We start from the raw sequence: 27359 nt of genomic DNA, 5'->3' as shown, positions 1-27359 counted from the left end.
AAACAGAGTTACACCCCATTAAGGCCACTGACTTGAATGGATTTATGAGCATAAACCTGTATTGGATTGCATTGTAAAGTGATTAGCAGGACTTCTTTCAGTTTCAGAATGATTCATTGTTAAGGTGAATTTTCACTATGCTCATCGGGCACTTTTAAGATTCAGCAGGAGATATTAAAGCAGAAAAAAGTAACCCACCTTTTCCCTTGCCTCACACATATAAACATAGGATTCTGCTATCTAGAAAAGCCCTTTTGAATTTGCTCACCCCATCCCACTATGATCAATGGATTAGAATTTGTTCTTTTGATAATAAAAGTGTATTTATATAACCTGGGGTGAAAATCAACTAGGCTTCTTTTGAATCACAGAAGCATTTTCCCATCAAAGACATGGGATTTATCCCAGAAGATTAAAGCTGGTATTTTTAAACCTCCTCCAGAGTTTAATTATTTTCTTCAAGTAATTTTAGTTATTTACATGAAAATCTTCTTTTAAAAGGTTAATAATTTTTTCAGCAGTTGCATTAGGTCTCACCCAGACCCCCCCCTCCCAAAAAATAAACCCTCTCCAAAGCAAAATGGTTGAAATATCAAAACACCTGTAATAATACTGAAGTGGTAAACATATATTTCCAAGTGGATATTTATTTTTGAATAGCCATAACGGTATTCGGGTGTTTCCCGAGTAATCTAATTGTATTTTAAGCATCGTTAGTGCAAATATTAAGTTAATGCAAAATGTGCATTGCCCTTATTTGATCTAGTTGGAAACCAGCCCAATTTAGGCGTTTATCACTGCTCTCTTAATTGCAGGTTAAACAGCCAGTACTTTAAAAAGCAATTCAGCAATTTAATCCATTTTTGTTGTGTTGTGTATGTGGTGTCCTTCACCCCATTACAAATGTTGATAGTGTTGTTTTCTGCAGTACTAAACAGCTTTTTATGATGCATGTGGACAACAATTTGTAGAATCCATATTCAGAGGTGGGAAAAATTGCAGAACTTGAAAGATGTATGAAATGACTTCTCTTTTGTGTCTTCTTATTTTGAGTAGCGGATATGAAGTAAAATCTTCTGTAGGTATTTAATAGGTTTGTTGTAGTGGTTATTTTTACAAGTTTCTCTTAAGGTTCCAAACTCCCAGACACTGTGTTTTTTCTCCCGCATTGTATAATTTTCAGTACATTGGAAAGGTCAAAGATCTTTGAAATCATTCTGAAAAGATCCCCATCACTCTCTACACCATTGATAAATTCTTCTAAAGAGAGTTCTCCTAGAATAAAGACATGGGAAATTTGGAATCAGTACAGTAATTAGACAAAATTATCACTAGGTGTCATACATTTCACTCTTGGAAGTTAGAACGTGTAGTAACTCAAAAAAATCCTATAGGACGTTTGGAAGATCTGAAAAACACCAAGTCTTAGCAGAAAAAAAGTGTGAGTATTTCCATAGTGATTGGTACCAGAATACCAGAAGAGTTTCAAGTAGATGCTATAATAAATAAACCTTCCTATTTTCTAGCTATTCTTTCTATGTTCTGAGTCAGACCTCCACATGAGCAGGGCTGGAGCATTTGCACAATATAATTACAACAGACTCCTGATTCATAATATAGTTACAATAGACTCCATGGATTAACTGTTTTGGGAGTTGTGCAAGGAGAACAGTCACACTTTTCATGGTTAACCAAATCAATAAAACTTCGTTGGTCTTAAAAGTGCTACTGGACTCCAACTTTGTTCCAAAATTAGTTAAGCATCATGTCTTGGCAGTCTGAGCCAGTTACTAAGTGTGTTAACAGAGCAACCTCTAAGATGAGAATTCAGTGATTGTAATTAGTTTGTATGTTTATAAAAGACTTGGCTATAGTGGAGCCATTATAGATATAAAATAGAGTAAGGTATAGCAAAGGGCTGCAGATTTTCATGTTTTTATATAACTTTTTTCATCATGGAACTCAAGGCAGTTTACAGATTATTCCAAGTTAGTCTCCTATCCATGCACTGACCAGACCAAGGCCTGTTTTGTTTCAGCATGGTGTGTGTCAGTGTGATCTAACCAAGGTTATAACTTAATACCATTGACTTAGATGGATTTAGAAGACTACTTTAATCACACTCATGGACTTTGCATTTGTTTATTAAAGGAAGAGATGCAGGGGATCAAGACCATCTGGTAGCCACATTATCTAAAGTTTTTCCTAAAGTCCCCAGTGTGTAAAGCCAGCTATCGTCACTTAGTAGTGAGGGAAATGTGTTTTGCATGGATATTTCTCAGTGATCACCTGTTTCATTTTGGAGACTATTTTGGGCTGCCACCAGTGGGAGAAATCTACTAAAATAACTGCACTTAATGCTGAAAATCTGATGATCCAAGTTAAAGTTCTGCCTCACTGCATATGAAATAATTAATCAAGGATAAACTGTATCTGCAGCTGCTTGGCAACTGATTTCTAAGGAATGGGTAATACCAAATACTGGTGTGTTTTTTTTAATGTTTAAAGAGATCACATAGCATTATTTTCCAGTAACCACATATGTCACATAATATAGAGGTGTAAAACTTTAAATTTCAAAGAAATCATATGCAATATCTTGGCACCTCTATTCAATCAGGAGATAAAATAAGCCTATGCAAACTATATCAAATACTGTTATATAGTATACCTTTCTTAAACAAGATATGAAGTAGTAGAGCCACAACTGTGATCCCCTGCAGTTTTTTGAAAAATATCTTTATGCCATTGGACAAGGAGTTGCTGGGAGAAGATATATATTAAATTCCAGTGCTTTCCGCCCAGTTTAAGCCGTTCACAAGTGACAAATAGAACCAAAGGAGAGAAAATGCATAGGTACACATACACACGCAGTTTAGGAACTAATTGGTTGGATCCAGCAGCACATTTCTGCTTCCAAAAGGTGATGCAATTCTTTTCACTGCTGCAAGCAACCAGTTCCCTTCTCATTCTGTTCCCTTCCATCAGTGGAAACTTATTACAGTTTCTAAACCACTGACAAGGGGGGGGGGGGTGTGATGTAGGGTTGCCAAGTCCAATTCAAGAAATATCTGGGGACTTTGGGAGTGGAGCCAGGAGACATTGGGACGGAGCCAGGAGCAAGGGTGTCACAAGCATAATTGAACTCCTAGGGAGTTCTGCCCATCACATTAAAGGGACAGCACTCCTTTTTAAATGCCTTCCTTCCATAAGAAATAATGAAGGATAGGGGCACCTTCTTTTGGGGCTCATAGAATTGGACCCCATGATCCAATCCTTTTGAAACTTGGGGGGTATTTTAGGGAGAGGGACTAGATGCTATACTGAAAATTTGGTGCCTCTACCTAAAAAGCAGCCCCCCCAGAGCCCATGATTCCTTCAGATCAATTCTCCATTATACCCTATGAGAATCGATCTTCACATAGGGAATAATGAAGTGCCCAGCAGACATTTCCCTCCCCCCCCCCCGCCCCATTTCTGGCGACTCTGAAGTGAAAGATTGGCGTCTTTACTCACGAGTTGCTGCCAACTTCTTCAAAGTAACACAGACACACCATCCCAAGATGAAGCCTTTCGATCGGAGACTGAAGCCTCTGGAGGTGGAAAGTCACATGGTGGCTGTGGGGGCGGGGCTTCCCCCCACTGGCCAGCTGACTGGGGGCGGGAAGGAGCCTGGGAAAGTGGGGGAACCCCCGCTGGGACCTGGGGATTGGCAAGCCTAGTGTGATGTCATGGGGTGATGTTAACACCCCTTCTCCAAGTGGAATTTTTCTGCCAGATCCAACCCATTTTTATGAAGCCAGAATTGTTGATTGATACAGCATTACCAAATGCCCTTTTTTTAGAGGACATATCTTTTTTGTGTGTGTGTGTCTGCCCTTGTCATGATCTGTGCTGTGAGACAGAGGCCTACTGGACCTAGGGAGCCTGTGAGGCCTGTGTCTCAGTAGAAAGAGACACCATACAATCCCTGGAATGCTTGGTGCTGGTTTCAGTCAATCAGCGTCCAAGTAGGCTCTGAGGAGAACTCTCAGGAGAAAAACGTCGTTCTTTTCCTCCTGAGAGGTCAAGCAGGAAGGAAGGTTGTTGTTCAGGAGGAGGATGCTCACTCTGAGGGAGAGAGACCCTCACTCTGAGGGACCCTCACTCTGAGGGAGCAGGGCGAGGCCTAGGGCCTAACAGAGTAGGACAGTTAAGTTTAGTTGCGTTAGGGACTTTATGTTTATTTTTCTTCACCTACGTTACTTATATAGTTTAAGTTACTTATATAGTTTAAAGCACCTTACCTGTTCACTTGCCCCTTATAGCTTTTCCTGTATAAAATAAACCTTTTTGCTATTCTTTGTTATTCTGCCTGGTCTACATGCCTATTTTCTTGGCCAAATCAAGGGATCTGAAGGGCTTGGGAGGGGACTCTGGGCCTTCCCAAGGGACTCTAATTCCAGAGTGGTGGCAGCGTCAGGTGGCACCCCCATCTGGGTCATTACAGCCCTCTTTAGAACTCTCTTTTAAAAAACTGATTAATATGTCTTCTTTTGGGGTTGGAAGGTAAGCAGCAATTATCACAGCTTAAATAGTAGGGCTATTGATCACTGGTTTGAAGTTGTTGGTTGGGAAATAGGTCCTCTTTTTTGCTTTTCAAAATATGTTATCTGTAAATTGATCATTTTAAAATTTATTTAGAGTTAGACAGTTCAGTTCTAAGGTGTCTACTATTTTTAAATCCTCTGCATGTGACCTTAATATATGTTGTTTACACAAAAGCTACTAAATCTAATATTTCTTATGGTTCTGAAACAGCATAAAGTGTGGTGTAATGGACAGGATATTAGAATTGGATGAGATACTATGTTGAAATCTCTGCTTCGGCCAAAACAAGATGTGATGGGCAACTTCATCTAGGGATGGGAATGAACCCCCCAAAATTTCAGGGTACCCTGTTGAACCAAGTCAGAAGGTTGATCCCCCCTTTCTGTCCATTTTGCTTCCCCCTGCTTTGAAGTGGGGGGTGGGGGAAACAAAACTGATGGGTTTAATGGCTCACAGCTATTTAAACCCAACAGCTGACAGGTGGACCCACCCTACTGTTAGGTTTAAATAGTTGGTAGCCATTTCAACTTAACAGTGGGGCAGGAGCACCTGTCAGCTATGAGGTTGAAGTGGATGGCAGCTATTTCACTGGTCAGTTTTACTCCACCACCATCACTTTGAAGTGGGGAAAAGTGAAAGACTGGTGAAATGTCTATTAGCAATTTCAACCTAACAACAGAACAGGTGCATCCATCAGCTGTGAGGCTGAAATGGCTGGCGGCCATTTAAACTTAACAGGTGAGCTGCAGACGTGTGCTGCTCAGATAGTAGGTTTAAATGGCCCAAAGTACTGAACCTAATGGAGTGAGAGTTCAGTATGAACACGCTAGGATGGACCCTATTCCTATCTGCCACCAAAATTGATTTGTTTCAGTTTCAGTTTATTTCAATTTATATCCCGCCCTTCCTGTCAAGGCGGCTCAGGGCAGCTTACAACATATAAAATCTAACAAAGTTTGGCTTTAAAAATACGTCAATTTACAACAATTTAAAACGGTAAAATAATAAAACATATAGAACAGCGATCTGCCGAGATGCTACACTACACCTTCCATGAAGTTTCAATGTCAGTTAGTTATAAGCCAGCCGGAAGAGGGCTGTCTTACAGGCCCTGTGGAACTGCCCAAGGTCCCGCAGGGCCCGCACCTCTTCCAGCAGCTGGTTCTACCAACAAGGCGCCGTTACCAAAAAGACCCTGTCCCTGGTGGATTTCAGACGGGCCTCCTTTGGCCTGGGGATTACAAGCAGGTTTTGAGAACCCGATCTCAGTACTCTCTGGGGAACAGTCGGTCCCTAAGATAGGCAGGTCCTAGGCCATATAGGGCTTTAAAGGTAATAACCAGCACCTTGTACCGGACTCGGTATATTATTGGCAGTCAGTGCAGGTCCCGAAGCCCCGGCTGAATGTGCTCCCGTCTTGGGAGCCCTAATAACAGCTGGGCAGTGGCATTCTGCACTAACTGCAACTTCCGGGTTCGGCACAGGGGCAGCCCCATGTAGAGGGCATTACAACCTCGAGGTGACCGTTTACTTATTGATTAAAATATCTGCACCCCACCTTTCCTTTTGGCTCATAGTTGAAGTCTTCCTCCAATCTAAGGAGCCTTCCTCTAATGTCAGTGTCTCTTCCATTGAAAGAAGAGGCACTTAAGGTGGTAGAAAGCTTTTTTAGCCAGGAGAAGGCTACTTGAAGGATGTTTGGTCTACCTCATTACTTATGACCTCATTACTATGCAGCTTCATCAGAGCTATCTTTCACTTAATTCAGAGAAAAGCAGAAAAAATTCTGAGTGGGAAAAAAATCAGAAGACATGAGGCTCTACACTGAGCCTCCAAAGTTTGTTTTAAAAAACGGTTAGGAAAATAAGATAGGGGCAAATGTATGTGTGTCATGTCTAGTAAGCTTCAGTCATGTTGTGCACTGGGGTAGCTTGAGATAACTTAGTTACACTGAAGTCAGTGAAAGGTATAACTCTTCAGATGCTTCCTGTCTGAACTACGTAACAGGATTGTTGGTAGAATAAAATGGGTTGCCTTCCATATACAAAAATGTGCCCTTTGGAAAAAAATATGGGATACAGCTGAGATAATTGAGATGACTTGTGCCAACAACCCCACTCCTCTGTTCATGGCTGTCCATACTGTTGTGATAGGGATTAGACATACTGTAGTGTAGGGATTAGACATAGATTAGCCATGTACCTTTCCTGTTTGAAAGAACCATTTTTACCGAGGGACAGTTTTTTGTGTATGTTTTTCAAACTTCTAGTTCAAAGAATGTCCAGATGGTAGCTTTCTTTCATAGACTTGGCCAGAGTAAACCAGACATAATGTCTTAAAGGAAGACTGTTCTACATTTACGGACTCAGTCCATTTTCAAGCCTCCATTTGTGTTTTATTTCTAGAAGAAAACAGTCACTTGAAGACACATGTAGTCTTACCATCATGGTTGACATCAACCTTCTTGAATACCATCTCTGTGAACTCTTCAGGAGTTGTATCACAGTAGCCTGTGATAGCCTGAACAGCCTGAAGAAACAGAAATGCAAACGTGTTAAAGGCATTGTTCTCTATACTGTAAATGCACATGGTAGCTGTTGTGCCACCCACTGTTTGAGCCACAGGGGGAATACATGCAGATAAACTTTCTAGTAAATCTTAAGTAATGAGGATTAGGAATTACCGGTAATATAACAGTGCCTAAAGGATTATGGTTTGACTTTGCATATCAATGAAGGCCAGATCATTCCACGTGATTTATTCTGAACTCAGCTATGTTTTTATTCTACCCTAGAGAATTTGGTATTTCAGGGAGTTCAATATGTTCTGTATCTCTTAAAGAGAGGATTATTTTATACAGATGTGGGTACATGACAATAAAGCTTTCTTACTACAAATAAAATTGTGTATAACTAAATCTTCCTAATGAAGTGAGTATTAGGATAACTTCAGTCTTTGTCACTCAGCACAATAAAAACACAATAAAAATCTAGGTCTGTGTGAATGTTTGACTGGTGGCCATGAAGGAACAAACAAACATACATTAAGATAGATCCAAGCGGGCAGTCATGTTGAACGAAGCAGGAGTCAAGTGCACCTTTAAGACTAACCAATTTTTATTACCTCTACATAGGGCAAACAGGGCAAACCCTACATCAAAGGATAAATTGATGCAAATCTGATATTAGGAATCACAGAACTGAGAAATCTGTGGGAGAACACTTTAACCTTCCAAAGCATTCAATGGGTGACCTCAAGGTAGCTGTTTTACTGCAAAGGAACTTCAAGAACAGAATGAAGAAAGAAATTGCTGAATAACAAATTATTATGAAATTTGGAACAAACACCTCCCCAGGACTGAACAGGGATATTGGTTTTTTATCTCATTACAGATGCTAAACCCACTCTCAGTGAGTATAGCTATACATCCACAGTATTCCAATGTATTTCTCTTTAGAATTGTGTATCAGTATAATTATTTGTATTGACATACTCAAATAGGGATATTGGCTTTACCCATACTCAAAATAGGGATATTATGCTTTACCCATTTTCACTATATTTTATTGTATTCCTTTTTCCTATGGCAAGCTAGAATTATGTTTACATGTTAAAAAGTAAATTAGGTGGACAAGAACATCACTATCCAATGTATTTCTCTTTTAGCTGTATTGACACACTCAAACAGGGACTTTGGTTGCTTATCCCATTACATATATTGAACCCATCTCCCATTGTCATTGACAGACAATCTCACATTTTGACATACTACTATTTTGTTGCTTTCGCATGCTCATGCTACTCAGATCAAAGGTTTGCTCAATTTGTTAATTTTACTGCATACTGCTGTTTTGTTGCTTTCGTATGTTCATGCTACTCAGATCAAAGGTTTGCTCAATTTGTTAATTTTACTATTCTGTCATTGTACCATTTTACATTCTAAACCACTGCCTACCAGATAATTTTACTTCACTGTCATTGGTTCATAAATCTGTACCATGTTGCATTCTGGGCCACCACCTACCAGCTATGTATGGCTCTGCTCAGCTATGTATGGCTTTGCTCACTGTGCTGGATTCCTCGTCTGATGAAGTGTGCTTAAGAGCACACGAAAGCTTACGTTCTAAATAAAAATTGGTTGATCTTAAAGGTGCAACTTGACTCGTGCTTTGTTAAACATACATTAAGTCAATATCAGTTTTACCTTTGCATTGCTGCAGATGGAATGTAGGTATGCGACACAAAACCCATGTCTGAACTCTCACTACATCAGTGTTTCTAAGTCTGAGCAATGGCCTCACAGAACAAAAAATCTGCATGGTGGGGCCATGTACAAATAGGAAGATTTTCCTGCACATCTAGGGGATTCTCCTAGGTTTGTGATAAATCTTCTATTTTTGTTACTGAGGCTATAATCCCTCCAAAATAGAGAATGACTGGGGAAGGAGAAGCTGAGATCATGATAGGAGTATGGGAGAAAGTGGTGACTAGGCTGGGAAGGGACAAAGAGGTAGGTGTAATAGTCTAGGGGAAGGAAAGAAAGTGAAAGGTATCATGATGGATGAAATTGCTTACTGCAGGTCCCCAGCTTGTAGAAAACAAATGCATAATAACACACTGCATTTGGAATTCACTGCCACAGGAGATGGTGGTGGCTGCAAGCATAGACAGCTTCAAGAGGGGATTCGATAAACATATGGAGCAGAGGTCCATCAGTGGCTATTAGCTATTGGAACTCTCTGTCTAGGGCAGTGATGCTCTCTATTCTTGGTGCTTGGGGGGGCACAATGGGAGGGCTTCTAGTGTCCTGGCCTCACTGATGGACCTCCTGATGGCACCTGGCTTTTTTGGCCACTGTGTGACACAGAGTGTTGGACTGGGTGGGCCATTGGCCTGATCCAACATGGCTTCTCATGTTCTTAAGTGGTATAGTCTGGAAATCTGTACACCTTTTCTGAATATTTGAATGTTAATTAAAATAGCCAAGATATAGAACTACCAGCATTCCATGTGTGTCTCTTTTCCTTGTATTGTATAACACACAAAGCACAATATCTTGTACTATGTGTACCCTGCCAGCCAGTGGAAAGATCAGATGACCAGTATCATTATACTATGTTGTGAATTACACCTTGTAGTGATAGGAGAAACTACACCTTTCCTATAAAACCTAGTTTAGGCTCTCTTAAATCAATGGGTGTAGATATCATAGCTCTGCATATGATTGCATTGTTAATCTTTGAGTCCTTACAGTCTTAGGGTGGTTGCTACCACACAAAATGAACTAGAAAGCATCTACCAAAAAATGAACCCTATGCATCCCTGAATATTTATTTTAAATTACTTTTTATCCTTGTTGAGGAGCTTACCAGGGTGATTTTGTCATAGAGGGTTTTTCCAATCTGGGTTTTATTTTTGTTTTTGGTGCATCAACACAATGTCATCCCTTAATCACCTACTGTCCTGGTTTTCTCCTGCTTTTATCCAGTTTTCCTCAGACCAGTTTCATGTAATCTTTTCAGAAAGATTGCTCTACACTTTGTGGATGGAAAGGTGCACATTTTTGTAAGTCTACACAAGAAGCTGCCTTACACAGAATCAAACCATTGGCCAGTCAACCATTGGCCATTATCTTTTTAGACCAGCAGCAATTCTCCAGTGTTTCAGGCAAAGATCTTTCACATCACCTACTGCCTGGTTCTTTTAACTGGAGATACTGAGGATTGAACCTGGGATTTCTGCATGTCAAGCAAATGCTCTGTCAACTGAGCCACAGCACATCCCCAAATGGTGCCATTTTCATTGATTTGGCCTGCTACGTATACAGTTTCTCAGGACCAGATCTACATGATTTTTGAGGGAGGAGCAAAATTAAAAAAATGATGCCACCTTGTAGGCCCATTCTACCTTATGGGCCCATAGAATAGAATGGTCTCCACACCCAATTTGGTGCCCCCCTCCAGCAGCAACAGGGGCAAGCACCCCCTCTGCCCCTCCCTGGATCCGACCTTGCCATTCCTGTGTGCCCCTGGAGGCTTTTCTTAGGGCTTTCAAAAGTAGTAATACTGTTATACTTTGTGTGGGGATTGCTTTTTAGATATCCGTGCATTGGCAGTGGCACTGAAAGCTACGCAGATAATCATTCCTGTGTGAATGTAATGTAAAATTTTATTTATATCCCGCCCTCCCCCGCCGAAGCAGGCTCAGGGCGGCTAACAGCATTTCAAGTAAACAATACAGTAATAAAAACATTAAATTCACATTAAAATTCACATTAAAATCAGTCAATAATCAATAATTAATTAAAACATTCCTAAATCAACACTGGCGGTAAACGTTATTAATCTGGCGGTAAACATTAATTCAGTTATTGGTGAACGCCTGTTTGAAGAGGGCGGTCTTGCAGGCCCTGCGGAACTGGTCTAAGTTCCGCAGGGCCCGCACCTCCTCTGGGAGTTGGTTCCAGAGTTGTGGGGCCGCAACGGAAAAGGCCCGAGTGGGGAGAGACGGTCCCTCAGGTAGGTCGGTCCTTGGCCATATAGGGCTTTAAAGGTTATGACCAGCACTTTGTACTGGATCCGGTATATGATTGGCAGCCAGTGCAGTCCGCGCAGCCCCGGCCGTATATGCTCCCGTCTTGGGAGATATTCCTAGGTGAACTGAGTATATAAACATGAGAATGGGCAATCGCTCTAATCCACACAGTGATGAAATTCAGCGATCCATCCTTGAAATCCATAATCCTAATTGCTGTGATCCATGGGAGGAGGTAGAATTTTAAAACAGCCACAGAGTCTTTTCCCATCAAAGAATTCTAGGTCGAGGTGAAAATGACAAAACATCTGTCTAGCTGGATCTTATTAAACTTTGTGAGATCATGGTCTAGCTAGATATCTTTGAAATGGTCAATAAACTAAGGCTGGAACACTAATGCGTTCAAATAATTGATTTCCCATATCAGACATATTTGTTGCTATATGTTATTTCCTTACCCTGAATATTTTTAAAAGTTCTCTTTTTTCAATAAATCCATTTCCATCAGCATCATATAGCTTAAAATACCATTTCAATTTTTGGTCAATTTTCCCTCGTATAATGAGATTTATTGCGGCTATAAATTCCAAGAAGTCAATAAAGCCATCCTAAAAAAGAAAGGATAGATATATGTTTAGCAAGCACAATATTTAATTTATTCATCAGTAAATAATACAAGTGGGGAACTCATAAGGACTTGAAAGAGGTCTCTCATTGTGCACTCCCCCCCCCCCATTATTTCTTCTTTGCTTTTCCCTGAAAGTACCCATAGACTCTCCCTTTTCCTGCTTTCTTCTCTTTGCCCCATCTACCAGCCAGCCTACCTTTATCTGCCCCCTCTCCTTTTTCTTTTCCCTGGCAGCCATTCCCCAGGAAAAGTGTGGCCCAGCTGTGTGGTGCCAGACTTTTACAGTGTCAGCCATATTGGGTCCAGTTGCAATGTGGGGAAACTAAAAGGACTTGAAAGGGGCACTCACTTTTCCTTGTATAATTTTTCCCAAACTATTTCCTCTTTTCCCTTCTCCTTGAAACCCCCGTATCATTATCTTTCTCCATAGAGCCTGGGTCTTTTCCATCATGGCTCCAGCTCTATAGAATCAGCTTCCTGAAGAGGTGAGGGGGGGGGGGCGCTCCTTGAAAATCTTCAGGAGGCACTGCAAGGCCTGCTTGTTTGCCAGGGCATTTAAAAAAAATCTGAACTGGTAGGCATCTTTTTAGAAGGAGCAGGAGAGATTAGGGTTTGTTATTTAATTTGTGCTTTCAAACTTAAAATATTTTAAATAATTCTATAAGTTTCATTGAACCATGAGGAAAAGTGGGATATAAATGTTTTAATTAGTAAATAATATGTTTTACTTCATTTATACTTTTGTGTTCTCCACAATAGAGACCCAAGGTAGGTTACATCATTCTCCTTTCCTACAGTTTACTCACACAATATCCCTGTGATATAAATTATGCTGAGAATCAGTAACTGGGCCAAGGTCACTCAGTGAACTTCCATGTCAGAATGCTGATTCATACCTGTGTGTTCCAGATCCTAGTCTGAAACTTAATCACCACATCATACTGGCTTTCTTAAAGTGGCTGAAGTAGTGAGCAGCAAGACCTGGGTGAGTCATACAAGTCGGAAGGTAGCAAGTTGCCTAGTGGCTTTAGTTGAAACTGGCCCCTGTGAAACTTCCCTCAAAGGCCAAAATAGATCTGCCCATCTCCCTGCATTATTGACAAAAACCAAGACTTGAGGATGCCTAGTGGTGGCCACTGAGAGCATTAATTTCTTAAAGCTACAGTACTGGTTCTATTGTTTGGAGGGGCATGATGCCTCCATCCATCCCTCCCTCAAAGGCAAGAGTTTCCGTCCATTTTTCTTTCTCTTTGTGACTGAGCTGCCCTAATTAACTGTTTTCTTCTTTCCTCAAGAACTCTAGCTGTCCTTCCCTGTCACAGTATGATATTTTGTCTCTTATCTCAGCCCAGAAACCTGAGGGAAGGATTAAAAGCCCTCTTTAATCTTAAATGGCATACAGGAGTTCTGAAATTCCAAATTATCAAAATATTTTATTCATCATACATGGACAAGGTCAGGTGAATCAGGCATAAATTTCTGAGGTAATTCAATATAGAACTTTGAAGTAAATCAGTGTATGCACAGACATTAGTTCATTTGTTTTTGGCGTTTGAGAGTTGAATAAGGTATTCCCAGTGATTTATGATTAAGATGAGAGGCTTTATTCCAGTGTTTCCCAAACACACCCAATACTTTCTTTGAGTATTCACTGACTCTTGGTTTTTAGAAGGCTGGTACAGTACCCAAATGCCATCTCTAAATATACCAGTATTCTTCAATTTTAATTGACTGTTAAAATTCCACAAGGCAGTCTCTAACCACATCAGACCAGGGATCTCTCTAGTCTTCAGAGCTACCTCCCTGTTTTCATTTTTCAATTTCCCCAGTAACCCAATCAGAGTGGGTAACATACCGGTATATAAAAACATTCAACTATTTAAATATTATAATTTGAATATATAATTCTAATCATAATTACGATCAATACAATAAAATACATAAATATAACCAACTATACCGCTAAAAAATAGCATAAAATCTGACGGGGAAGTAATGTAAAACTGTCTGATAAGGACAGGGGAGGGGAGAAAAGGAGGAGGTCAATGCAAGATGCAACCTGTTGAGATGGAGCCCATTGCTACCCTCAACCATAATCCCAGTGGAACAACTCTACTGTACAGTCCCCATGGAAATGTAACAAGTCCTGCAGGGCACTGATCTCTCTTGGAAGAATGTTCCACCAGGTTGAGTCCAGAGCCAAAAAAGCCTCGGCTTTGGTTGAGGACAGCCAGATGCTCTTTGGGCCAGGGATCACCAGCAGATTTTGGTCACTAGAGCGTAACACTCTTTGGGGATATACCGGAAAAGGCGGTCCCAAAGATATTCTGGCCCCAGGCTGTTTATGGCTTTAAATGTCAACACCAAAACGTTGGACCTAATCTGGTTCTCAATCTGGAGCCAGTGCAGCTGATAGAGCACCCATTGAATATGTGGACTAAAGGAAGTTCCTGTCAGAACCCATGCAGCTGCACTTGGACCAGCTGCAGTTTGCAGGTCAGCCTCAAGGGAATCCTTGCGTAGAGTGAGTTACAGTAGTCCTAAGTAGGGAAATTTCTTTTCTCACTAGAAGAGGCCTTTTTAAAAACCTAAATTGGAGTCTTTGCCTAATTACCTTCTCTTCCTTGTCAGCTTTCCTCCAGTTCTCTGTCTATGTTAAACTACTCTTAGTCATGTATGAATTTAGAATGAATTCTCCGCAGCATCCGGTTCATAAGTCTTTCTCTGTGCAACTGACACTAACCAATCAGATTCCTTGTAACAATCTGTCACTCATGGCTTTCTGGCTCTGTGAAGAATGAACCCTTCACAGTCCTTTATCTGTTTATACCAAACTTCTAAGCTTTTAAAAAATGCAGTCTGCCACAAGGGTTTAACCCCCATTTTATTTTATTTTATTTTATTTTATTTTTAGATTTCAGATTTTTCTGCAAATGTGGGGTGTTTTCCAAGTATGTAGAAAAATATATCTTGTCTATTCATATCTACAGATCTGCCCACATTGAGAATTAACTATATTGATGAGGGAATTCACAAAGACTTGCAGGGGCAACTCCTCCCCTTCCTTGTTTGAAAATTCTCCAACCTCTTCCCTTTTAATGCTCACTTTTCTCTTTTCCATCTACCAGCCAGCCAACTTTTATCTGTGTTCCATTTTCCCTGTTTCCCTCCCCTAGTAACCTCTCTCTGGGAAAACTCTGACAAACTTGTAGAGTGCCATCTGGGTCTGTGTGTAAGGGCTTGCATAGAGGCACCCTGCTGTCTCCCCAAACTATTCTTTCCTTCCTGTCACAGTCCTCATATCTTCACCTTTCCCTGCTTCCTCCTCTCCTTCCCACCCAACAAACAACCTTTTATCTGCCCACACATCATAAGCTATATTTATTATTTATTTACTTCATTTGTATCCCACTTTTATCCACAATGGAGACCCAAAGCAGTATAAAGCATTCTCCTGTCCTCCATTTTATCCTCACAACAACCCTGTGAATGAGGTCAACCTAAGAGTGTGTGACTGGCCTTAAGTCAGTGGCTTTCACAGAAGATTGTGGATTCACCAGTATACCACATTGGCTTTTGTGGGATAGCTGTTGCTGAACAGTAGCAAGTGGCCAGGCCTGAGTGAGTCATATAAGTTGTGTTGTAGCAAGTTCCCTGGTGGTTGCTACCTGTCCCAGCCCTAATGAGTCCTCCCTCAAAGACCAAACAAAATAGACCCTGCAATCCCCTTGGTTTTTCTTGACAGAAACCCAAACTTGAATACTGTTGTGGTTGCCTAGCAATGGCCACTGAGGGCATCTGTTTACTTAAAGCTACAGGCAGCGCTGGCCCTGGGGCGCATGGCGCTCCAGGCAAACTTGCTGCCCCCTCCATGCTGCCACCCTATGGCGCCACGCCCTGCCACCTGCATGGCAAGGCAGGGTGGGGAGAGCACTCAGGAAGGGAATGGGAGACGAAGGCATGCATCTACTGGCTTTGCTCCACTTTGCTTCTGATTGGAAGGGAGGTAGAGCAAAGCCAGCAATTGTGCACCAGCTGGCTGGCCAGCTTTGCTTCACCTCCCTTCAGGGAGTGAATCAAAGCCAGCTGGCTAATGAGCAACTGCTGACTTTGTGTCCCTTCCAATCAGATGGGAGGTGGAGCAAAGCCAATGGCTACACAGCAGCCGACAGGCTTCACTTCACCTCCCTTATGATCGGATGGGAGACAAAACAAAGCCAGCTGGCCAGTGCACAACTATTGGCTTTGCTCTGCCTCGCTTCCAATTAGAAGGGAGGTGGAGCAAAGCCAGCAGCTACACAGCAGCCGGCAGGCTTCGCTTCACCTCCCCTCCAATTGCAAAGGAAGCAAATCAAAGCTAGCTGACTACTGTGCAACCAGGCAGGGCATTTGCCTAGGGTCTTTGGGGAGGAGCACCCAAATCGGTTCCCCTTGGCCCAGCACTCTAGGTAAATGCCTAATTTGCCTAGTGGAAGGGCCGGCCGTGGCTATAGGTGCTTTTGTTGTCATATTGTAGGTTTTAACCCCACGAGTTTTTTTTTTAATCAGATTTTTCTCAAACCTGGGGCTTTTCTCAGTTTGTGGAAAGATATGCCTTGTCTGTCCCTGGCTCCTGGATCTAGATTTAATTTGAAAGTTGAACAATGAAGAAAGCTGACCAGAAGACAGCTGATTCTGATGAAATGTGGTGTTGGAGGAGGGTTTTATGGATACTGTACACCACTAAAAAGACATATATGTGGGTTCTATATTGTATCAAGCCTAAACTCTTCCTAGAAACTAAAATGACCCAATAGAGGCTATTGTACTTTGGTCACATTATGAGAGGCCTAGAGATACTGGAAAATACTATGATGCTAGGAAAAGTTGAAGGTAGCAGGAAAAGAGGAAGACCCAACATGAGATGGATTGACTCAGGCAAAGAAACATGGCTCTCAGTTTGCAAGAGTTGAGCAAGACAATGATATGGCATTTTGGTGGTCATATTTCATAGGGTCACCATAAATTAGAAGTGACTTGATGGTGCTTAACACACACATGGTTGAGAAAGTCAACAGATCTGTAAAAAGGATACATTTAATCTTAATGTTATTAATAGTTTAAAATAGTGAAAACTAATTCATATATTATAGACTACCTTAGCTCACAGTGACTGTGGCTCACTGGCAGAGCATCTGCTTGGCATGGTGAAGGTCCCAAGTTCAGTCCACGGCATCTCCAGTTAAAAAAATTGGGTAGAAAGGTGATGTTAAAGACCTCAGCCTGAGACCCTGGAGAGCTGCTGCTGGTCTGAATAGAGAATACTGACTTGATGGACCAAGAGTCTGATTCAGTATAAGGCAGGTTCATGTGTTTAGACTATTAGTATCTTAGACTTCAAGGGAGGATATTTGATCTCTTTGTCTCTCAAGGTTTGTAACCTAATAGTGTCAGCTTCTTTACAGGAGACGAACAAAGGGCTATAAAGAAGTTCACCAGCCCAGTCATGAGAGAACTGTAGAAGGTGAATTTCTCAGCAACAGCATTTAAACTGAATATCAATTCCCCCATTGTTTGGGACATTAGGCAGTTGCTCAGAGAATTCCTGCCCTCTTTTATTGCTGAAAGGTACATCCCCTGCATTGCACCATGACTTCCTCTTGTGCATTCATTATTAACAACCCATCAAGCATCAGGGTTTTCAGTCACCACAGAAAGAATTCCAAATTCTGCAACAAGGAAATCAACATCAAACCAACTTCATATTCTTTGACCAGATTATAATATGGAAATTGACTATGTTATACAACACATCTGAATTTACATGGGCCTTATTTCAAATGCTGTAAACTTGGAGATGTTTATGGGCAAGGTTTAAAAGGGTTTTGTATCCTTTTAAAAAGTCAACGTTCTATGTTGAATATAGTTATTGTTATGAATTATGCAAAGTAAAACAAACAAAAACAACATGTACATATTATTCTTCACAAGGTCGCTGACTTTTTGCTGTTCTTGGCAAGATGCAAGAAACTATACAAGATAGCAATGACTTGCCATCATAGATACTGGCGATCATACTCAACCTCTCATCCTAGAATTGTGACTTCCTAAGATCATTTTCAGGCAATATTTGCAGGGACAAATAATGGGGATTTTTCAGGTAGGGAAAACCGTGAGAGTGGGGAGGCTTAAGCTTCCTTCCCCAGTCAAGTGCCACAGTCCTGATCCGAAGTGGGCCCCATGTGCCTATAAACTGAGCTCTAGCTGGAATTCCCAGAGCATGTCTGCTCAACAAGATTCTGGATAGGCTTCCCAACCCCCCCCCCCGCCCTGGCAGGGGACCCCCGAATTTGCAGCCTCCTCTTCCGCTTTCCAAAAATCCGGAAGCGGGGAGGGGGAACATGCATGTAGGCATCATGTAGTTGTAGAGCTCCTGCAGGTTTAGAATCCTGCAAACAGTTTGTAAAATGTGTTCCTTTAAGGCTGCGCAGGAAACAGGAAGGGCTTCATTGGAAAGGGTCAGTAATAGTTTCCATGGAGAACGGCCCCTCCCTTTCTTTTGAAGATAGAAGAAGATATTGGATTTATATCCCGCCCTCCACTCCGAAGAGTCTCAGAGCGGCTCACAATCTCCTTTACCTTCCTCCCCCACAACAGACACCCTGTGAGGTGGGTGGAGCTGGAGAGGGCTCTCACAGCAGCTGCCCTTTCAAGGACAACCTCTGCCAGAGCTATGGCTGACCCAAGGCCATGCTAGCAGGTGCAAGTGGAGGAGTGGGGAATCAAACCCAGTTCTCCCAGATAAGAGTCCACACACTTAACCACTACACCAAACTGGCTCTCCAGTTTGCTTTCGTTTTCACAGCAAGTAAAGTTCTGCAGGAAGAAGATCTTGGAGATGTTTATGGGCAAGGTTTAAAAAGATTTTGTATCCTTTAAAAAAGTCAGTAAGTATTTGTGTGTGTGAGAGAGGGAGGGGGCAGGGGATTCACTGGTTTGGAGGTCCTCCCCCCCTTTAGAAAGTGTGGGGGGGAGGGAAATGTCTACTGGGCACTCTATTATTCCCTATGGAGAACGATTCCCATAGGGAATAATAGGGAATTGATCTGTGGGTATTGGGGGCTCTGGGGGGCTATTTTTTGAGGTAGAGGCACCAAATTTTTCGTATAGCATCTAGTCCCTCTCCCCAAAATACCCCCCAAGTTTCAAAATGATTGGACCAGAGGGTCCAATTCTATGAGCCCCAAAAGATGGTGCCCCTATCCTTAATTATTTCCTATGGAAGAAAGGCATTTAAAAAGGTGTGCTGCCCCTTTAAATGTGATGGCCAGAACTCCCTTGGAGTTCAATTATGCTTGTCACACCCTTGTTCTTGGCTCCACCCCAATGTCTCCTGACTCCACCCCCAAAGTCTGCTGGCTCCGCCCCCAAAGTACCCAGATATTTCTTGAATTGGACTTGGCAACCCTAAGGAGCAGCCACCTTGTGAATTTCAGTTGGACTATTTCAAAGTTTGGACTTTTAGGGTTCTGCTGGAGAAACTGGGCAAAATTTATTTTGTGTGTGTGGGTTATAAATAAACTGGATATGAACTAAGCTTATTCATATCTCCCTGAAACATCACCTAAAGTCTCCTCCAAAGTAGGTGACTTTTTACTATACCTATTAATGTTTTTAAAAATCTCCTGTTCTCAACTATGAAGCCTGTAAAGCTAGTTCACTATTTGATGGCATGCACTTGGTCCTAACAAAGGCATTATGCTGCCATCTCTAGATAATCTTGTAATCATATTCCCAAGTACAAAATGTTTATTCCTTCACAACTTTATCTCTTCTTCAATTTTTTAAATGGCTGTACTTTGTTCTGTTGCATCCTCTTAAAAATTAAGCATTCAGTTCATCCCATGTGCTTGAAGAATGCTTTAACATTCCTCCAACTTTTCCTCTTCTTAAAATGTACTTAATCTTCTAACATCAGGCACATGAATGAGCATAATTTTTACAATAGATTAAAATTAAATCATTTATGTTTGTTCCTATTATAATTTATATGACTCATTTTTGTCACTTGTAAGTATATTTCAATTTTACTTGTGACTGATCTATATTTCAAAATTGGAAGACAAAAAATTGATACTGATGGTTTCATAAGAGAATTCTAGGAAAATAATTTGGAAAAGGACTTGATATCATAACAATGCAGTCTTAAGTAGAGTTGTACTTCAATTGTAATTTTGCTTAGAAATTTACTGTTACCAACATTATACTCCTAAATACTATTATTCTTTCTTCTGACTGAATTACGCATTAAATTGGAGATCCATAATCCTATAACAAGGCTGATTCCAAGTTTTAGTGGGCCTTGGGCAGAATCTGGGCCCTCCTTCCTTAGTCCCTGCAATGTCCCCTGCTTGTGCTTCCCTTCTGGAACACTTGGATCCTTCCTTTCCATCTCACTGACTTTCAGCCCCTCCCATTGCCTGCATTCTCAGCTGCACACACTGCACACATGACCATCTCTTGACAGCACAGGGCAGCATGTGTGACGGGACGGAGCATAGGTTGGAGAATGGCTTGTGAGCAGGTAGGCACTGTACATGCTAAGCATTCTACAATTAAGGATACATCAGTCTCTAGTTTTGACGTATTTATAGGCCCTGCTGTTTTTGCCCCAGAATTGAACCCAAACAAATGGTTGCCATATAAACTAAGCTTATTATTCCTGTTTGATCCTTGAATTTGTTAAACATCTTCATAATGCTGCACAGTAATTACTTCTTATCAAGACCAAATCTACATGTTTTTTGAGGGGGGTGGTTAAATTAAAAAATGATGCCCCCTTAAGGGCCCATTCTATCTTATCGGCCCATAGAATGGACTCCATACCCAATCCTGCACCCACCCTCTGACAGTGCCCAGGGCAAACACCCCCTCTGCCCTTCCCTAAATCCGGCTCTGCTGTTCATCCTCCACGTATATGTAAGAATTGGTAATTTTCAGTTTCGTTTCTGTCTCTGTCTTGATTCTATTTGGCCCTTCCTGGCAACTAACCCCCCCCCCCCTCTTTCTATATACAATGGTTGAGGAAATCCCGTTTCACTATATCTGAAGAAGTGTACTTGCACACAAAAGCTTACACTTTGAATAAAACTTTGTTGGTCATAAAGGTGCCACTGGACTCAAACTTTGTTCCACATCTCTCCAGAACACTTAAAATGTTCTTAGCTCAGTGTTTTCTTAAATTCATGAAGTATTTTTTTACCCCACTATGTTAAATGCGCTTGGCCTAATGGCAAAATACATAGATTTCTGAGTTGTGGGATTTTTTTTTAACCTGTGCTTTTTTGTTTACAGTAAGAGTCCCGTGGCACAGAGTGGTAAAGCTGCAGTACTGCAGTCCAAGCTCTCTGCTCACGATCTGAGTTCAATCCCGGAGGAAGCTGGGTTCAGGTAGTTGGCTCCAGGTTGAATCAGCCTTCCATCCTTCCGAGGTTGGTAAAATGAGTACCCAGCTTGCTGGAGGGAAAGTGTGGATGACTGGGGAAGGCAATGGCAAACTACCCTGTAAAAAGTTTGCCGTAAAAATGTCGCGATGCGACGTCACCCCACAGTTGGAAACAACTGATGCTTCACAGGAGACTAACCTTTTTTTTTTTTTTTTTTTAATAATTTTTAATTTATTTTTTTGATTTATTTCCTATTTCACAAGTGGGCTCTCTTGACAGAAAGCAAACTAAGTTGTAACTGTCTGGGATCACTGTTTACTACTGTGACAATGCCTTAAGAAAACTAAGTTTTACAGCCACTTGATGTGAATTGTGCCAATAAAAGTCCAACTGGAATAGGCAACTCACCCCAAGTTTGGACAAAGAACTGAAACACAGTCTTATTTGTGGGATACTCCTCTAATCAATAGCAACACCTATAACTTAAAAATGACTGAGTTTGGCCAGCATTTGAGGTTTTTGTAGTTTCTCAAAATGGTGTATGGACACTGGCGGCAGTGAGCTAAAGGAGGCGGGAGGGGGGGCTGCAAGGAGGACACAGGGTATACACTGGGGAGGAGGAGAACTGGTTGCAGTGGTATTGGCAGAAGGAAGTCCAGTGAGGGCAGGAGAGAGTAAAGCTGGAGCTTGAGGAGGGGAGAAATGGAATTTCTCCTTCCCCACAAGGCCTCTCAGATGTTCTCTAGTCTTAGATGTTTTGGAATGTTTTAAAGCTATGCAACCGGATACTAACAAATGAGATTGTGGTTCACAAAAAAAGAGCTTTTAAGTCATTTTCAGAAAAGGTTTCTTCATTTTGCTTTCTTTTTACAACATGCAATGTGCATGGGTACTAGTCCACTTATTAGAGCCTTCATTGAAGATTACTTTTTTAAAAAGTTGAATAACCAGTAACAAATTACCTTCTTCTGTTTCCAGATTAAGCACATCAAATTGCCATCTATACAGAATGGGTATCTAAGCCAGTCTGAGTAAAGCAGTAACATAACCTTACAAATTAATAGCATGAGTTACAAATGTCAAGTGCAAAAGCAATTAATAAAGTAAGTCTTACCTTATTCAAGTCAAAAGTATTGAACACTTGATCAACATAATATTCTGCCTCTGAATTCATACCATGCAAACTCAGAAAGCTCTTGCATTCATACAGGCTCAATTGCCCGGATGGGCAATCCTTCATAAATTTGTTGTACCAGTTATAGGCCTCTTGGGTGTTGATTTCTCCAGATTCATTGGCACCCATTGTACCACACTGAAGAAATAATTAATTTTCGGTGCTTATTTGTGCACCTTATTTCATATCTCCAGTGGCATCTACACAGCTAAAAGCCACACACAGCAGAGTTACTTCTGTTTAAGCCCATGGATTTCAATGGATTTAGACTGGAGTAGCTGCATAGGACTACACTGTAAACCTATTACATGATGAGGGCAGATGCAGGCTAAACAAGAATAGAAACTTGAGCGAGATTAATGTCAGCTCCCATTTTTAAATAACAAGAGTTCTATAAATCAGGTATACCCATGCTTTTGTTCAAAAAAGTACCTTATTCCCAGAGACTTCACAAACTCTGCCTTGCATTTTTAGTTCATCCCTCCCCCCACAATTGTCATGTTTTCCAATTCGGGCTTTAGATTTGCATCAGTAACTATTGTTGATAAACATCTGACCCGGTCAAGAGCATAACTAGTGTGTCCTCCTTGTGATGGGACAAGAAGTTATAAAGGAAAGAGCAAGAAGATGGAACACTGTAAAGCTATAGATGGAAAATGTCCCCAGTTATATCTCATGGGTTTCAGTCGGATTTATTCCCTACAGTAAATGCTCAATGGACTGCCACCTTCCTGAATCCATATGCACAGGGCTACCATGATTACAGGGGTGAAGGCAAACAAAGCATGCTCATTTTGCTTGGGATTATTTGGACTAAATGCTGCTGGCAGAGCTTTTTTGTTTTTGGCTAAACAATAACAAGCAACAAGTGTCAAATCTTATTAAGGGTTCCCATTTGCCTACTTGTGGTAGGAAATCTCCAGTAATTGCAGCCCTTGCCTGCCAATGCTCAGCTGATTGGCAGGCAGAAACTGGGGCCAAAGGGAAGGGCATGATTGTCCTGGAGAGAAAATGAAAAAATAAAAATAAGGTAGCTCTAGCAATCATCAGAAATTCAATGGTAATGTTACCACAGAGTTTCTGATAATAGCTAGAGCTGCCCTCGTGATTTCTGTAACTTTAGGAATCACCCGGAACTCGGTGGTCAGCACTTCTGTTATAGGTGAGGTCTTATTTTTATTTTTAAATCCCCCCCCCCCATGCTACTCTCCCTACAATCATCTGTCCTGGTTGCCATGCATTGCCTGACAACTCTAACTCCTATATATAGTGTCTACATCCTATCCATGGGCCTACAAGAGGTTAAAAACAAGACCTTGGTGATTATGGTCTAAAACCATGAAACAAATTAGGAGAAAAGAAAATGAGATGTGAGGATTGGTTGTGAAGATCATCTGGGATAAGCTTACCTTTTCAGTAGTTGATTGCATAATATTGTGGCAGGTGTATGAAGTGGCTTGCAGGAAGAAAGGAAGCTCCAGTGAATAAGCAGAGATAACAGGTGAGTCTGGATTTTACTAAAACTCTCAGAAAGCCTATTAAAGAAGATGATCTCATTGAGGCTGCCCAGAGCCATTATAACAAAAACTCCCTCTGAGCCCCCCTCACATTTCAAAGAACAGATATAAAATGATTTGATAGAACAGCTGTGTTGTTACTTCCATAATCCCTTGTTTTCTAGAGACATAGCAAAGAGCATACAGAACCCCTTTAGTTTACAAATTAATAACTTCATTGATATCAAATTTTAAGCATTTAAGATAAACAATGTTTTTATTTAATATAGTGTTCTGCTTATGAGCATGCTCAGAGTGCCTTTCCCTACCAAGCAACTGTAACCAATCCCCACCTCACTCATAAGATAGAAAGACAAATCACATGATATGAAGCCTTTCTCTTTTTTAAACACAATTCCCTTGGGACATCCTGAACAGTCCGACACATTATTAAAAATCCTTTTAAAAATTATAGATCAGAATCTTCCAAACATTTCATTGGTTCTATAGGTCAGATATTACAGTGATGCTGCCAGTTTTTTTTTTTTTTTAACCTAGCTACCAAAGGTGACACATTTTATTGCCACTTCCTAGATTCTGTAAGTTCGAAACAAGGCCAGGCAAGCTGTAGAATGAACCATGGTAATGACTAGAACATAAGCAGTAGAAATCGTAAACCAATCAAAATAGTGTCTATGTAGCTTATAAAGGCAGCAGTTTTGTTTAGCACTGCCTGGAGATTTAGCCAGCTTTGAACAGGAAGTCTTAGACCGTTTTCGCACACAGCTAACCTCGCAGTCACAATCCTGTTCCCTCCGCAGCGTCCAGTCGGATTTCGCATCATCTGCGCCAGAGTTACAGGAAGTGCTGCGGCTTTTGTGTAGCAAACGTAAACTGCTAAAACCCAGTTTACGTTTGCTACGCAGAAGCTGTGTGCGAAAACGGTATTAATGTTGTTTTACAGAAATACTCCAATATATTATTTCTGGTTCCTGGTCTTAGAATAATTTTGTGCCATTATGATCCTAATCATTCACCTGCAAACATTTAAGGAGAGCCAGTTTGGTGTAGTGGTTAAGTGTGCGGACTCTTATCTGGGAGAACCGGGTTTGATTCCCCACTCCTCCACTTGCACCTGCTGAGATGGCCTTGGGTCAGCCATAGCTCTGGCAGAGGTTGTCCTTGAAAGGGCAGCTGCTGTGAGAGCCCTCTCCAGCCCCACCCACCTCACAGGGTGTCTGTTGTGGGGGAGGAAGGTAAAGGAGATTGTGAGCCGCTCTGAGACTCTTCGGAGTGGAGGGCGGGATAGAAATCCAATATCTTCTTCTTCTTCTAATTGAGTCGAGGAAATTTAACTATGGGAGTTTGTTATCGCCCACCAAATCAAAAGAGAGAGGACGATTATAATATGATGGAAGGCTTAAAGATAGCGGCTAAACGTAAAAACTGTGTCGTAATAGGTGATTTTAACTACCCGCAGATTGATTGGGTCAATATGTGTTCTGGTCGAGAGAAAGAGATTGAGTTTCTTGATGCTCTCAATGACTGTGCTATGGAGCAGATGGTCTCAGAACCTACCAGGGGTGGGGCTATCCTGGATTTGGTCCTAAGTAATGCCCAAGACTTGGTGAGAGATGTAAAAGTGATCACGCCGCTTGGGAGCAGTGACCATAATGTTATTGATTTCACCGTTTGTATAAATAGGGAGTTGTCCAAAAAGACCGCCACAACCACGTTTAACTTTAAAAGGGGTAAATACACTGAGATGAGGAGGCATGTGAGGAGGAAACTGAAAGGAAAGGTACATACGGTCAAAACCCTTGGGGAAGCTTGGACGCTATTTAAAACTATAATCCTAGAAGCTCAGATAAAATACATACCACAAGTTAGGAAAGGCACAAACAGGCATAAGAAAAGACCTGCATGGTTAACAAACAAAGTAATGGAAGCTGTAAAAGGTAAGAAGGACTCCTTTAAGCGGTGGAAAACCAGTCCAAGTGAGATTAGTAAAAGGGAACACAGGCTGTGGCAAATCAAATGCAAGACTGTGATCAGGCAGGCAAAAAGGGACTATGAGGAGCAAAAAACATAAAGACCAACAATAAAACTTTCTTCAAATATATTAGAAGTAGGAAACCAGCCAGGGAGGCAGTGGGGCCCTTGGATGACCATGGGGTAAAAGGATTACTGAAGGAGGATAGGGAAATGGCTGAGAAGCTAAATAAATTTTTTGCCTCCGTCTTCACTTTGGAAGACGAGAACTTTTTGCCCGCCCCAGAACCACTAATTTTGGAAGGGGTGTTGAAAGACCTGAGTCAGATTGAGGTGACAAAAGAGGAGGTCCTACAACTGATAGACAAATTAAAAACTAATAAGTCACCGAGTCCGGATGGCATACATCCGAGAGTTCTGAAAGAACTCAAAGTTGAACTTGTGGATCTTCTAACAAAAATCTGTAATCTTTCATTGAAATCTGCCTCCGTTCCTGAGGACTGGAAGGTAGCAAATGTCACCCCCATCTTTAAAAAGGGTTCCAGAGGAGATCCGGGAAATTACAGGCCAGTCAGTCTGACTTCAATACCGGGAAAGTTGGTAGAAACCATTATCAAGGACAGAATGAGTAGGCACACTGATGAACACGGGTTATTGAGGAAGACTCAGCATGGGTTCTGCAAGGGAAGATCTTGCCTCACTAACCTGTTACATTTCTTTGAGGGGATGAACAAACATGTGGACAAAGGCGACCCGATAGATGTTGTTTACCTTGACTTCCAGAAAGCTTTTGATAAAGTTCCTCATCAAAGGCTCCTTAGAAAACTTGAGAGTCATGGAGTAAAAGGACAGATCCTCTTGTGGATAAAAAACTGGCTTAGTAATAGGAAGCAGAGAGTCAGTATAAATGGGCAGTCTTCGCAGTGGAGGACTGTAAGCAGTGGGGTGCCGCAGGGCTCGGTACTGGGTCCCATGCTCTTTAACTTGTTCATAAATGATTTAGAGTTGGGAGTGAGCAGTGAAGTGGCCAAGTTTGCGGATGACACTAAATTGTTCAGGGTGGTGAGAACCAGAGAGGATTGTGAGGAACTCCAAAGGGATCTGTTGAGGCTGGGTGAGTGGGCGTCAACGTGGCAGATGCGGTTCAATGTGGCCAAGTGCAAAGTAATGCACATTGGGGCCAAGAATCCCAGCTACAAATACAAGTTGATGGGGTGTGAACTGGCAGAGACTGACCAAGAGAGAGATCTCGGGGTCATGGTAGATAACTCACTGAAAATGTCAAGACAGTGTGCGTTTGCAATAAAAAAGGCCAACGCCATGCTGGGAATTATTAGGAAGGGAATTGAAAACAAATCAGCCAGTATCATAATGCCCCTGTATAAATCGATGGTGCGGTCTCATTTGGAGTACTGTGTGCAGTTTACGATTGGTTTACGATTTAGCCATCGTATTGGAGAAAGTCCAGAGAAGGGCAACTAGAATGATTAAAGAGCTGGAGCACTTTCCCTATGAAGAAA

At 41.5% G+C, this 27359-nt stretch overlaps 1 protein-coding gene across 1 annotated transcript; it reads right to left on the bottom strand.

The window, feature by feature from the left end:
• Positions 1–719: 719 nt before the first annotated feature.
• On the bottom strand, positions 720–22630 carry GUCA1C (guanylate cyclase activator 1C). The gene is made up of 4 exons (XM_060235157.1): positions 22292–22630; positions 11583–11732; positions 7032–7119; positions 720–1275 (listed from the first exon to the last, which is right to left on the bottom strand). Exons 1-4 carry the CDS (start codon positions 22478–22480, stop codon positions 1127–1129), a joined length of 576 nt encoding a protein of 191 aa, XP_060091140.1. The 5' UTR covers positions 22481–22630; the 3' UTR covers positions 720–1126.
• Between the last annotated feature and the right edge of the window lie 4729 nt (positions 22631–27359).

The sequence above is a fragment of the Heteronotia binoei genome, chromosome 3 (assembly GCF_032191835.1).
Source record: "Heteronotia binoei isolate CCM8104 ecotype False Entrance Well chromosome 3, APGP_CSIRO_Hbin_v1, whole genome shotgun sequence".
NCBI lineage: Eukaryota > Metazoa > Chordata > Lepidosauria > Squamata > Gekkonidae > Heteronotia > Heteronotia binoei.
The sequence above is the reverse complement of the archived record's forward strand: the minus strand, read 5'-3'. Positions and strand labels throughout refer to the sequence as shown.

What these genes read in the sequence shown, in the direction of transcription:
- GUCA1C (XM_060235157.1), bottom strand. Translation starts at nt 22,480, where the DNA reads ATGGGTGCCAATGAATCTGGAGAAATCAACACCCAAGAGGCCTATAAC. An exon ending in AACTTTTAAAAATATTCAGG is followed by an intron (nt 7,120 to 11,582) that starts GTAAGGAAATAA and finishes CTGTTTCTTCAG; the next exon opens with GCTGTTCAGGCTATCACAGG. An exon ending in GGTTGATGTCAACCATGATG is followed by an intron (nt 1,276 to 7,031) that starts GTAAGACTACAT and finishes TCTTTATTCTAG; the next exon opens with GAGAACTCTCTTTAGAAGAA.